The following is a 14,631-nucleotide window of genomic DNA, read 5'->3' as shown; positions in this document are numbered from 1 at the left end:
GGGGTATATTAATATTATAATTAGTTATTTAGCTGACACTTTTATTAGGAGAAATGCAGGGCTAAGGGCCTTGTTCAAGGGCCCAACAGCCGTGCAGGTCGCATCGTGGCTTAATCCTCAACCTTCCGGGTCCCAGTCATGTACCTTAGCCGCCTGCCCCCATGTTGGTCATATGGTGGTAAGAATGCTGGTAATAAGAAACATGTGCAGAGCACGGAGGGAACACAGGTCCTGAATTAATTTCTGTGAGGATATCCCACTATTCAAAATGTACATTTTTCATCCTTGTGGCACCAGCTTTCATTTCTAGTCTTCAGTCACAAAAATGTGATTAGAGTTCTAGAACACTGACTCAAAAAACCTATTATTCAAAGGGTTAAAAATAACCTTTTAAATCTTTTCTCATTAAAAACAAAATGTAGCTAGGTCAGAGGTTGGAAACCCTGGTCATAAAGAGCCGCAGGGTGTGCTGGTTTTTTCACCTTAAAATCAGCAACCGATTCAGGCCCAAGAAACAACTTGATTATACTGTGTTATAAACTGCTTTAACTCATTAGTTACAGTAAGTGCTGAGTAACAACGAAAGCCAACACCCCCTGCGGCTCTCCAGGACCAGGGTTGCCGACACCTGAACTAGGCAATCATTGCTGCCCACCTAGGGAAGAGTCAGGTGTGATCCCACTAAAATTAGGTCTTGGTCATTTTAGCAGTCATCTGCAGATTCAGTTATAATAAACCAAGATTCACATTTCCCCCTCCTATTTTACAATATTATCGTGTCTTTTAATTTCCTGTTTTGTTTGATTGTTGGAATGTAATGTCACGCATATTGCCACTGATTGCTTTGGACGTTTGTTTTTTGGAAGATAAATTACCCTGGGTCGGGGTTATCCAAGAACTACACTTCCCATCGTTCCTAAATTGTTGTTAAAATAACGGTGCGGTTCAGTGACCGAATTATCTTCTTTGAGCAGACATGAGTTCTATTACATGGATTTTTTTTTTTCATGTTAAAACTAATTGATATAACTAACGATTTATTGATATATATGCGAGTAAATACGACATCCCTTCATTTAAAGATGTGGAAATTGTTTACCAGAATGTCGCTAAATAATCCCCCTCGACCGCTAGTGTTTTTATGAATCCCTATCGCTTTAGGGCGTGTGAATGTTTTTTTCCCTTTTTATGGGCGATGGTGTGTATTCTGTCTAGCCAGGCAGCAACCGGAAAGCTGAAATCTGATCTCTTCATTTAAGAAATCAAATGTAACGTCATCGTCTGTAAAAGATATCCAGTTATATAGAAGATTGCTACCATGCTTTGCAATGAATTCTATAACATCAAAAATCCGTGTCGTGGCTAGCAAACTAGACATATTCACCTCCAATTGGTTTATCCCTCTCTAGTATTTAAGCACAGTTGCACGGCCTGGAAGAGCCCTGCGCAGCTCGTGGTTGCTAAGGAGACTCGTCGGGTAGGTAGCACGAGCTTGCAGAAATACTGGCGATAACACAAATAAATGAAAAAATCACGAATTCGTTGAAACGCGTATAGCTATCTAGCTACCGATTTAACAGCACGTATCGCTTATTTTTACTCGTTTCACTGGCGTTGTATGATGCTGAATGTAACAGTTGTGTACCGTTAGCCAGCTAGCTTGCCCATTCGGTTTGAATGTCAATTCTAATACGGGTATTATGGTTAGCCAGCTAACGTTAGGTGATGTTAGCTGGGTAAATGGTCATCTAGCTTATGCAAGCTATCTAGCTAGCAGACTATGCTAAAACGTTGCGGAAGAGGTCATATTTATTACTCTTTGGCTTGGGCATAGGTACACATACTGTATACCGCCTGTTATTCATTTTGTCGCGTTAGCTTGTGTAGCTTAACATTACTTGCTTGCGATCCGGTTTAAGCCTTTCCTGCCAACCATCGCGCTGCATTTTATTATGCACAATTCTGCAAACCTCGCTTGCTTATTAAGGGAAAATGAATGGATTCCTTCTGGCTAAATCTCCAACCGGTAACGTTCAATAAATGTTAATTTGACGTTAGCCCGAGAGCTAGCTCTTTGCCCGTATGGCTAAATATACTATGCCGTATGCCATGGATACCCAGTTATATTATGTTAGACATAGATGGCTAATGCGTACAGTAAGGCGCCCGGCTATAAATAGCACGTTATTGACATTAACTCGGTGGCTAGCACCAGCTAGCTAGTTAGCTACTGGTAGCTAATTTTTTTGTTGGTTTCACATTTATATTATGTTTGCTAGATTGCAAACATAAAAATTCCTAAACCTTACACACACCTCCACCCCTCCCATATTTCTCTTCATCCCTCTTTCCCCCCTTCGTTTCTAGGGCAACGGGCGAGAGGAACTGGATTCCACTTTGGTTCAAGCGGTCAGTCTCGGTAAGAGTGATATTTTCTTGGGTCAAAACTGGCGTATAACAAGTAGTCTGGCATGTTACGTTAACGTGTTGCCTTATTTGAGTGATAATTTAATTAATATTGTCTTCAGGCTGTATTAATACCCGATTCTCAGCTAGCGTTATGCACTGATAATAATTGGAGGGAAGCTGTTTTAAATCGTAGCAGTTGTCACATGGCGCAGCGTTAAAACAAGGTGATGTCACTGAGTTTTTATAAGCCGTAGATCTCTAGCTGCAAGTTGCCTGACACCCTACCACAGTAGCATGCTTTATAGTTGAGGCAGACTGGTGTGTGTGAAGTTTTGTCTTTGTGGCCTCAGCTTCGTGTTTTATCGCTGACAGCTGCTTTCCATGCATTCCGGAGACCCGCAAAGATTGGACATGGTTTTAGTTGGTCGTTTCATAACTATTGATTTGCAGAGGAACGTATTTGATACGGCTATACTATCCGACTGAATATGCCCAGCCAGTAGAAATAAATTAGTCTGAACTTCGCCAAAGAACTTCGTAATGGAGTACCTCTGTCCAGATTCAGTGTAACCACAATATTAATTGGGATTAGAATAAACATTTAACATTTTCTTGCATTTAAAGAAAACATGATGGTAGTGATGGCAAAAATGAAAAGTGGCTTAAACATGAAGCTGCAACCGAAAAATAACTTTTATTGCTTAGAATTTATGGTTCAAAGCCCAGAGGTTAGATTGAATTTGGCCACCCTTTCCATCTGGTACCACAAACTGAAGACCATTATATACTCAGAGATATTTGAAGCATTCCTTTCCACTGAAAAAGGACTTTCCCTATGTTTGCATTACCCTTTTGGCCCTAGTTCATGTTTTCACAGGTGAGCAGGAGCGTGGGGTCTTCAGCAGGAGGGGAGGTGTGGGAGTGGGCTTCAGGCTTAGGTGATCTGCTGGTCCAAATGTGTGGACATGTGGTAGCACTTAGCACTGGCATATTGGGGGCCAGGCCTATATCTCAGCGCTTGACCTATGGGAAGTTTTAAGCGGTGAGGTTGGAATTCTCTGGGCCAGCATTTCCCAACCATTTGGTGAGGTCAGGTGTACCGTGTGAAAAATCCTTTTGAAAGAATTTTATTTATTTATTAACAAATCCCATTGACAGAAGCTAAAAAAAAGAAGCGAATCCCTTAATTAAAAGAACATTTAGGCCTACTGTTGACACGTCGCATCAACCTTAGTATGTGACTCCATTTTGAGAGTGGAGTGCCCTGAGATTTTGTAAATTTGGAAAGTGTGCCACAGATGTAAAAAAGGTTGGGCAATGCTGCTCTAGCTGGATGTACCTGGTCTTGGGACCACCAAAATCAACGAATGTCAATAAGAGAGGATAATGAGCATAATTACTGTTTAATTATCTATCTGACCTCATTCTGCATCTGTGATCCATCACAAAGTGATTATTGCTGCATAATGAGTGGAGGTTATTATTTCACAATGATCTCACAGGGATTATTACTGCATACTGATGTCATAGTAGAGGTGATTATTACTGCATAATGATCTCAGAGGGATTATTACTGCACAATTATGTTGTAGTACAGGTGATTATTACTGTATAATTACCTCATTGTGGAGGTGACGATTACAGCACAATTATGTCACAGTGGAGGCGATTGTCATAATGATCCCACAGATTATTACTGCATAAGGATGTAATTGTGGAGGTGTTTATTACTACATAATGATTTCACAGTATAGGTGATTATTACTGCATGATGATGTCATAGTGCAGGTGATTATTTCATAATGATCTCACAGGGATTATTACTGCATAATGATGTCCCAGTGGAGGTGATTATTACTGGACAATGATATCACAGTGCCAGTGATTATTACTGCATAATGATGTCACAGTAGAGGTGATTATTTCATCATGATCTCACAGGGATTATTACTACATAATTATATCATAGTGCAGGTGATTATTACTGCATGATATGTCACAGTGGAGGTGATTATTTCATTAAGATCTCACAGGGATTATTGCTGCATAATGGTGCCAAAGTGCTGGTGATTATTACTGCATAATAATCTCATAGAGCAGGTGATTATTACTGCATAATGATTCGATATTGGACATGATTGTCACTGCATAGTGATGTCACAGTGGATGTGATTGACATCATTATGCAGAAACACAGTGTAGGTGATTGTTACCGTCTAATGATGTCACAGGTGATTGTTAGTGTATGTGTATTTTTCTCACAAATTAACTGAAAAATATCCTACCTGTGATTGTCACAGATGATGAGCATTAGAGTTACAGATGCTGTAATCACTTCCATCTGGAGAATGGGAGGCAGTAATAATCACCAGCAGATGAATGGCAGCCCTGATGAGTTGATTTGTACTGCGTCTCACATTCACAGGAAAGTTGATTATTACTGTCTGCCTTTTTGCAATAATCCTAGATATTTCATTCTTTCACAGATAATACGATAATTACTGTGTCTAATTCATTCACAGAAAAGATGAGATCTCTTGGTTATGACTATTACAAAACGGAGATAATTATAATAGTCATTATTATCACAGATGGATAGTCTAGAGATCTATAAACACAATAGCAGTGGGATGATGACATTATTATTATTATTATTATCCTTATTATTGTGCTGATTCCACTGTGCATGTAGTTCTTTCACACTTAGGGGATTGTTCTCTTGTCTAATTCTTTCACAGATGAGGTGATGATGGGAGTGACCAGCTCTCTCTAAGGGCAGGCGAGGTAGCCTAGCCTAGCCTAGCTCTCTCTACGGGCGAGCGAGGTAACCTACCCTAGCAGGGGCTGTGGAGGAGGCAGAGCCAGTGTGGCGCTCACAGCCGGACGGACAGACGGACGGACGCTCCCCTCCTTCCCCCTCCCCCTCCCCTTCTCTCTCCCCACCCCCCCCACCTCCCCCACCCCCCTCTTCCCCAGCTCCACGGCGACTTGCCATGGTAACACTCATCACCCAGCAACTGCAGAAACACAGTCTCAACAGCCACGCCTACCGCAGATCCTTCTGTCTCAACCTGGTGAGCTCCGCCTCCTGCCTCGTCTGTCTGTCTGTCTGTCTGTCTGTCTGTCCCCAGCAGCCAAAACTGACCGTTTTTTTCCTGGTCATGCTGAGAGACTGTGGTCACTAGTGCCACTGTGGTTGGCTCCATTATAGGTCATTTAGACCTGTTTTCAATGTGAAGTCAATGGAACAATTATGGTCAAAACATGTCAATTAAGTCAATAATTTTCTCTCAAAACGTAGTCGCAATTTTTTTTTTTTTTCTAATGTCTCCCCACGTGCCGATTTTCCTCAAGTTATTGTGTTATTAGGACAATACAGCAATAATGTAACAGACACTTGGTCCATATTTTTTCTCCAGTCTATTGTCTAATTACTCATATGGTTATTTGTGTTTACAGCTTTTGGCATGTTTCTGTCCCATATCTGTGTACAAGGTGCCTGTGAACTGGCCCTACTAGCAGCCTTTGGGTGGCACGATGTCTCTCATTCTCAAATTCTGCTCCTGCATAGTGCTAAGCTACACATGAAATGGGCGCTGTAGTGGTTTGCACGGTTCTGGGTTCGAATGCCAGCTGGCCAGATCCTCTCTGCATGGAGGTTCCAGGTTCTACCCGTGTTCGGGTGGGTTTACTCTGGGTTCTCCAATTTCCTCCCACAGTCCAAAGACATGCATGTCAGGTTAGGTGCACTCCTGCCTTGGGTGTGTTCTAAGGCTCTGGCCTCAGAACTGGAGTTGGTCAGTTGGTGCTGCAAGGTGGCTGCCCACTGCTCCTAAGTAACTAGGATGGGTAAAATGCAGAGGGCAAATTACCCCACAGGGTTCAATAAAGTATCTCATTATCTTGTATAAAGACTCTATGTAGCTTAGACACTATGTGGGTTATCTTTAAGAATGAGAGTTTGTTCTCAGAATGTTCTATTGTTATACCATATTTTCAATTAGTGCATTGTGGTGCTAGTCCCAGGTGAAGGTCAAATGAAGGTGACACTCTATGAATGTCACTCAGTCACCCCATACACAGGTTTGTAAACCAATCATCTCCTACGTTTGTTTGTGACGATCTCTTACCACGTTTGTTCTCAGGTCGTCACTGCAAAAGAGAATTCTCGGTTCTCATTTGGCCCACTTGGTAAAATAAAGGTTAAGAAAAAGTTGTGTGTGCTAATCGGTCGTTTTTTTTTGTCTTTTTTGTCTGTGTCTGCTCAATGAATACGTGTGACATTCAGTCTTTGCCAGAGCCACACAGTCCTGGAATCTGCTGGACCACATATGGATTGATGCCAGGTTGGTTTCCACGGTGACTCAAACACAGCCGTTTTCTTCACCCCGTCACTAGTCTTCCAAAATCCCAGCATGCCCCCTGTCCCCTGCTAAAAGCACAAACTCACAGTATTTTAACATAATGATGAGGACAGGCAATTCAGCCCAGCAATGCTCTCCTTTTCTGACCACTGGAAGTATACCAAATGTAATGTATAGAACATAAGGACCTGCAAATTTATGCGAATGTTTGAATATTCAAGTATTTTTTAGGTGGTTTGCAGTGGATGTACAGAGCACAAATGGATGTTCTTATTTAAGAATGTATTTAACGACACCAGAAGTGTACTTTTTTGTGAATGCTCATGTTCACATCACAGATAAAGCACACTATGCAGTAAGACATCGATGGCAATGCCTCTCCCATGATCCGAACTGGCAACCACCTCGCAGGTTGCGTTCTTTAATCATCATGCACTGCTGCTAACGCATGCCGTTTCCTCTCTGGGTTTCTATACTCCCAGAAATAAAGTGACAGTGGTACAGTACATTTTTGTTCTTCAAGGATCACATTTCCCAAATGTACCCTGAAAGGTGACACTTTATGAATGTCACTCTGAAAGTGCAGTGATGTTCTCTTTGGGTACAAATGAGTATGTTTTCCAAGCAAAAAATGAATGATACAAATGAATGATATATTGCTGGCTAGGGCTACAATTTTATGTGCCTATAAGATACTGCCCCAGCGACACACAATTGTACCTTTTTAGCCACTCTTCATACCTTTTACTTCTTAGAGTGCAGTGGCCTGGTTTTTTTTTTTTCTGAAGAATTGACTGTGCCTGCCTCTCACAGTGTGTGTGAGTTGTGGCTAACGCAAAGCATCCCCCCGCTCTCCAGACTCCGGGGCCCCCGCCCTGTAAGCTGAGGTGGGGCTTTGAGGGGGACGGAAGGGGCCAGGACCCCCAGAGGGGTACGGAGCGGGGTGCACTGATATTTCAGGTTTACCTCATTACTCATCTTCTGACCTTTAACGGACCTTTCGACGCAGCCCCACCGCGCGGTGCAGCGGTGTAAAGCCACACCGCCGCCCCTCAGCGCAGACAGCCCTGGCCTCAGCAGCGCTGCAGATGGGTGTTTTTATGTAGTTCATGGCCCTTTCCTGGGAGACTTGCATAGCTTGCATATTTTCCGCCGTGTATTTCCTGTAGAAGTCCAGGCCTTCAGCTTTGCGGTCCCAGGTCAACTTTACTGTACGTCTCCCTTCGCGATCAATCGGCGGAGGCAGGGATTTTGGGTGGAGGAAGCTGGTCGGGAAGTGACCGCCCCCCTCCGGCTCTTCACCGTTAGAGACTGCAGCTGTGGAGCTGCGGTTTCAGCAGCGACCGCTTCATTGGTTATCCTCGCCCTTTCTTCCTGACAAGATGGCCGCTCTCATTGGCGTGGCCATCTCTCTGCACTCTTAAACGGTAGAGATGGAGACATCGGGCTTGTCCAGACTCCTTGGGCCTAATTGCATCTACTGATTTAGCTGGCCATTTGCAGGTTAATTTAGCAGTATTTCAATTTTACCCTAAAGTAATGTTCATTTCACTGCTAAAGTAACCGTCTGTGTCTCATTCGGAGGATAGTTCCGTGGAGAGGGCGTCTTTGGAGGGAACAAAGCTACAGTCCCGGCCAAAAGTTTTGTCGCATGAGTGGACAAAAGTGACAATTGCTAATTGCCCAACTCTTAATTGGCTAATAAAGTTAGGAAACAACACAAATTAATCATAAGTGTCTAAAGTTTATTTGAAGCTAGCAAAATTACATTTCAAAATTGTTACTAAATGTTACAGCTTGATAATGATCAACAGGCCAGTTTTGGCCGGACAAAAGTCTTGTCGCAATGGCCAACTCCAATTTCTAGGCCACAGTGAATAAGGAAGAAACAAACAAGGGGCTTGATTAGTCAGCTGTAGGTAACTTTGAGCTATAAAAGCAGAAATTTGGCACTTTAAGCCATCAAGTTCATGCTCAACATTGCTTCTGTCAACATGCCCAAGATCAAACCAGAAACCAAAGTGCTGATCATCAAGAATCTCAAGTCCAAGTCTCCTGCTGAAGTTGCAGACATCTTCAATGTGTCTAAACGGCAGGTGGAGAGGATTCGCAAGCACTACCAAGAGACTGGCGACGTCCATGAAAGACCCAGGTCGGGCAGACCGCGCAAGACAACTGCTCGAGACGACAGCTTGCTGGTCCGACTGTCAAAACCCAGCCCCATGTCAACCGCCTCACAGCTCCAGGAGGAGTGGACACCAACAACACCTGTTTCGTCAAGAACTGTACGTCGGATTCTTGCTCGCAATGGTCTCCACGGTCGTATTGCTGCCCAGAAACCAGCACTAAACAAGAGACAGCTAAGAAATCGTGTTGCGTACACCAAGGCCCACAGCCTGACGGAAGGTTGGACTGCAGAAAAGTGGCGAAAAATTGATTTTTCAGATGAATCGTCAGTTGAGCTCCATCCCAAGCGCTGCCAATATTGTCGACGACCCTGGGTGTTGAATTCACCCAGAAGACAGTCAAATTCGGAGGTGGAAAGATTATGGTTTGGGGTTACATCCAGTACGGAGGTGCCAAGGAGATCTGTAAGGTGGATGGTAACATTGACAGTGCCAAATATCAACAGATTCTTGCCTCCCAGTACATTCCCAACTACAAGAGGGGTCAGATTTTTCAACAGGATGGAGCTCCTTGCCATACCTCATGTTCCACTATGAAGGGGAAGAAGATCAAGGTCCTTCAGGGATGGCCAGCACAGTCTCCAGATATGAATATTATTGAGCATATCTGGGGAAGAATGAAGGAAGAAGCTTGGAGGACCAAGCCGAAGAACTTGGAGGAGCTTTGGGATGCCTGCAAGGTGGCCTTCCATGCCATCCCCGACGACTTCATCAACAAGCTCTACGACTCTCTGCCAAACCGGATGGCAACTGTTCTGCAGGCCAAAGGAACCCATACAAGATATTCATTTCTTAACTTATAGTCCATGATGAAATACTAGACTGATTTTTCATTTGGTATTTTATTTACTTTTTGAGAAAGATAAAATTTAATGATTATAATTTGATTTGCGACAAGACTTTTGTCCAGGTAGAAACTGGCTTGTTCATCATTATCTAGCAATAAACCTTATAAGCATCTATGAAATTTTTTTTTTTTTGCTAGCATCTAAATAAACTTTAGACACTTATGATTAATTTGTGTTGTTTCCTAACTGTATTAGCTAATTAAGAGTTGGGTAATTAGCAATTGTCACTTTTGTCCACTCATGCGACAACTTTTGGCCGGGACTGTAGAGTAGAGCTGCCCAACCCTGTCCCTGGAGATCTACCGTCCTGTAGGTTTTCACTCCAGCCCTAACAGCACACCTCACTCAACAGCGAGAGATCCCATTGAGTTGCTGACCATATCTTGTTCAATGGTTTTTTTTTTTGTTGGGCAAAATGGTTCAGGATGAAAACTTTAGGTTTTCATAAAGAAGGGGGTAAAAAGGGGGCTCCCCTATGGCAGAGATCATCAAATCACAGCCCTGAGGACTGAGATTCTCCACCTTCCCTTTACCTGGCAGTCAGGTGTGAAGTCAGTCTGGCCAGTCAGTAGCACTGATTACCTGGGAGAAAAGATAACCAGGACCGGATTTGGATTTGAGATCCAGATTTGATTATTGCTGTGAAATGGAGTGTGTGTGAAACGTCCTCTCTCGCTCTGTCCCCACAGAGAGTAGCTATTGGCAGCTGTGCCCTCCTTCCAAGCCGAGCCTCCAGGGTGCGCTGAGCTCCAGTTTCCCCCCCGGACCGGTGCCCCTGGGCCCCCCCGCGCTGCCCTTCCCCGGGGGGGATGCCCAGAGCGACGCCCTGGTCCCCAGCACCTCTGCCACCAACCTGTCTCTGCCCGGGGGGCCGCCCCCGCCCCCTCCGCCCCCGCCCAAACGGCACTGCCGCTCGCTGTCGGTGCCCGAGGACCTGTCCCGCTGCCGCTACACCTGGCGGCCCAGCGCCTCGCGGATCTGGACCCCGGTCAAGCGCCGATGCCACAGCGGGGGTGGGGCGGGGGGCTCGTGCCCCCTGAGGGTGGGGGGAGGAGGCAGCGCCCCGCCTCCCAGCTCCTCCCTAAACTCGTCGGGGCAGTCCTCCTCCAGCCCCACTTTCTGCAGCCTGGCGCTGTCTCCCGACTCGCCCCTGCCCTGGAGCTTCCCCTGGGACCCCCCGGACTCAGGGGCGGGGGGCGGAGGGGGAGGGGGCTGCTGCTGCTTCTTCACCCCCCCTCCCTCCTCTTCCTCCTGCTCCTCCTCGCCCTCCCCGCTGCGGCCGCCGCCCCTGCACCACCCCCAGCGCCGCTTCTCGCTGTCGCCCGTGCTCATACGCGAAGCCGCCGCCCACTTCCTGCCCCCGGCCCCGCCCCATCCTGTCCCAGCCCAGGCCGCGGCCCCGGCCCCGCCCCCAGTGGCGGTGCCCCCCTCGCCCTCCTCCGCCTGCAGTACCCCCTCCTCCCTGCGGAGGGCCACGCCCGTGCAGCTGCCACGCTGCCACTCCCAGCCCTGCGACCTGCTGCTTCGCAAACCAGGCCTGAAGCGCCGCAGAGACCCAGACACCCTGCCCCGAACACGGCCTGGACTGGACTTCATCAAGATGACTCAGGTACACACACACACACACACACACACACACACTTTGCCCCGAACAAGCAGTGTTCACAATTTCATTTTATAGGCTAATGATGTTAGCTGTTGTTAGCCATGGGCTTCTTGGCAATGAAATAAGTGCAAATTCCAGGTTTAAACCGGTTTTCTGTGTGGTAGGCCACATAGCAGCTCTTTGATATTTATAAAATTGCTGATATCAATATATGACTAAATGATGTGCTCATTTCAAGACCGCTTCACCCATTTCCTTTGGAAACCCTGCCGAACTTTCCCCCTCGGTGGTTGAGCCTGGAGAGATTATGGTGGAGAGACTTTTGTGGGTGGGTCCACTCTTGCCGACTGGATCTACGTATGCGTTATTTATTATTCGGGGATGAATTCCGCTTTCTGTCTGTCAGGCAGTGCCTTCTAGTGTGGCAAACAACAGCTGACTCTTAGATCACTCTGAATGCTGTGTGTGTGTGTGTGTGTGTGTGTGTGTGTGTGTGTGTGTGTGTGTGCGCATGCACATGTGTGCAAACAGCTAGCATGCATCACCTTTCTCTCTTGTCAGTATGTAAGTGTAGTTGCATTAAGTCGATGCCATATAGGGCTACGTGTGGCGCACAGAGGAAACTAGATTGTCGTGCGAAGGGTTTTACCAGACGTGCGTTTGTGGCTTTCTGCACACTCAGATTCAGAGCATTTCTGCATGTCTGGTTCTGATCATAGTGCGGGGTGGAAAGGAACTGTAGGTCACATCTCTGATCTTTAGGTCATTCGATTTATTATGAGCCTCTTATATTAATATTTTGAAGGGCAGGTTTTGTTACTTTACCCTGATTTTCAGTTAGAGCCCTCCGCCTCCGACTTGCGCCTCATACCAAGCTGCTGCCTCATGTACTTTGTACTATGGATGCGAGATTCAGCTGTCAATCTCTGCCTTGTCTGAACAAATCAAAAGATACTACTCTCCACAACAAAATGCAATGAGAGCTTCAAATCTAGGAGCCGCTGGTTCATATCGTTAAAAGCTCCATCTGTTTTGGGCTTCATGAAGCATCATTCTCAAATTGCTACTTTACACCCCAATGGGCTGGGCCATGATTGGCCAGTGTCTTCTTGACAGAAGCCAGCCAGCACACTGGATGCCCAGAGCCACACAAACTAATTTGCATATACTTTGCATACAGCTGCTGATTGGCTGGGGTGAGGAGCCTCTATCTGTCACTCCCCTCTTCGCTCTCTCCCATTCTCCCCTCCCTCCGATCTCAGTTCAGTTTAACTGTTCTTTTATTCTTTTATTGGCAGGACCACTGGGGAGCTATTGCTAAATTGTGTACACACAAAATGTAAAATGTATTCCCGTGAATTCTCTCTCCACCCTCCCCTCCAACTTACCTCTCCCCTCTCTCCCTGCAGACGCGCAGCGGGGAGGCCCTGAGCTGGCTGGAGAGGGGCCGCTTCGGCTGCGGGGGGGACGTGTTCATGGGCCTGGAGCCCTTTTTGGGAGACTTCCGGGGCTCAGTTTCCCCCGCGGAGGGGCTGGGGAGGTCCAGCATCGGACCGCTGAGCGAGAGCGAGGAGGAGGAAGAGGGGGAGGAGGAGGAGGAGGAGGAGGAAGAGGAGGAGGAGGAGGAAGAAGAAGAAGAAGAAAGGGAGTCAAAGAGCAACAGCGAAGGGGGTCAACAGAGCGTCTTTGAGAGGGATTGTACAGAACTGGACTTGTCCCTCATAGAGGAGAATTGATAAAAATAAAAATAAATAATTGGGAAGCCTGCTCCCCCTCCATCCGTTGCCAGCATTCAGCACCCCTCCCTCGCTGCGCCCCCCCCAGCCCTGCAGGCCCTACAGGAGCGGCTCTCAGGAACACAGCTGCCCTCCCCCGGGGCCTCCAGCAGGGACACACCAACTTCATCAGCGTGGATGATTCTAATAATAATAATAATAATAAAAAAAACAACCGATCATAATAATAAAACTAGGAGAGTGAACGCAGGTTGCCACGGACACCGTCCCGCCAGTGGATTACATTCCAGGACCTGGGATCAGTTGCTAAAAGACCCTTAAGTGTTACATAACGGGACTGCGCGGGACAGGACAGCTGTTCCTGCACCATTTTGGGATGGGGGGGGGGAAGGGGAAGGGGGAGGGGGGGGTCAGGGGTGGGTTGCCTAGGGAACACTACGAGGCTGACAAGGGAAACCGGAGATGACTTGGGTGGCTTCATGCAACTGGTCACTGGCTTTCTATTTCCTGTTCTCCGTTTCGTGTCCTTTCTCGGCCGAAAGAAGGTTCTTTCTTGGATGGTAATGAGTTCAGTGTTTTTAGTTTTTTTTCTTTATTTAAAAAAAAAAAAAAAAAAGGCAGTTTCTCATTGCACCTCTCTGCAGTTATTTCTGCCGTCTCATTGAAATCCATTTGAAGCATAAGCCTTAACAACACACCAGATTTTTTTCTACTGAACCAATACTACTACGAAATGAAATATGTAGCTGTTTTTTTTTTTAAGTTATATTTTACTCTTCAGTTGTTTTCATAATACTATTCGAGTCTATACAACTCAAAATTCTGAAAAAAATAAATAAAGATATGAAACTGGATGATTGATGCACTGTGTTGGAAAATTTAGACGTTGCAGTTGTATTTCGAAGGGCACAATGTAATATTGTATTGTACAGCGATGATTTGTTAAACAAGTTATTTTGTGTGTGTGAAGATGCCAGCTGGGAGACTTGGCGGGTTATTGCTGTCTTTTAGATATGTTTTTATTATTATTATTATCATTATTATTATTATTGTATGTGTTACAAGATGACAATTTCCTCTAATGCAGTTTGTGTACAAATAAAGTTTATTGGAGATTATTTTACAAGGAAAAAAAAAAAATGTCCTGCTATGAGTTTATTTCAGAACGTAGGCATTTTGAATCCCTCTCTCCTGTTTGTGGATCTGAAGATTATGGCAGCCTTTTTATTCAGGCCAGAAATCAGCAATTCAATTTCTACGTCTGGCTCGGCACAACGGACTGGAACTGGCTCCCGAGTGTGGAGCAATGGTCACCAACGCTGAGAGGCACTGGTTCAGATTATTCCATCTACTTGGCATGCAATTGGCAAATTAAACTGTTAATTGCAGTTCTCACCTTGTTTGGTTTCCTGGATCTGAATTAGTTGGGTGATTTTAAATGAGCCCAGAAGAGCGTGTGGTTCGGAACCCCTGGTGTTTCTG

At 45.6% G+C, this 14,631-nt stretch overlaps 1 protein-coding gene across 1 annotated transcript; it reads left to right on the top strand.

Moving 5' to 3' along the window:
- The first annotated feature begins 1,204 nt into the window (after positions 1-1,204).
- On the top strand, positions 1,205-14,267 carry fam53c (family with sequence similarity 53 member C). The gene is made up of 6 exons (XM_061249049.1): positions 1,205-1,477; positions 2,368-2,419; positions 5,148-5,483; positions 6,698-6,755; positions 10,497-11,416; positions 12,823-14,267. Exons 3-6 carry the CDS (start codon positions 5,403-5,405, stop codon positions 13,147-13,149), a joined length of 1,386 nt encoding a protein of 461 aa, XP_061105033.1. The 5' UTR covers positions 1,205-1,477; positions 2,368-2,419; positions 5,148-5,402; the 3' UTR covers positions 13,150-14,267.
- Positions 14,268-14,631: the final 364 nt, after the last annotated feature.

The sequence above is a fragment of the Conger conger genome, chromosome 7 (genome assembly GCF_963514075.1).
Source record: "Conger conger chromosome 7, fConCon1.1, whole genome shotgun sequence".
In the NCBI taxonomy this organism is placed as follows: domain Eukaryota; kingdom Metazoa; phylum Chordata; class Actinopteri; order Anguilliformes; family Congridae; genus Conger; species Conger conger.
This window is presented reverse-complemented; position numbering and strand designations above follow the sequence as displayed.

Bases quoted from the DNA above. Each gene is read 5' to 3' on its own strand.
- fam53c (XM_061249049.1), top strand. From the start codon at position 5,403: ATGGTAACACTCATCACCCAGCAACTGCAGAAACACAGTCTCAACAGC. The intron at 6,756-10,496 runs GTTGGTTTCCAC...CTGTCCCCACAG, and splicing joins CACATATGGATTGATGCCAG to AGAGTAGCTATTGGCAGCTG. The intron at 11,417-12,822 runs GTACACACACAC...CTCTCCCTGCAG, and splicing joins ACTTCATCAAGATGACTCAG to ACGCGCAGCGGGGAGGCCCT.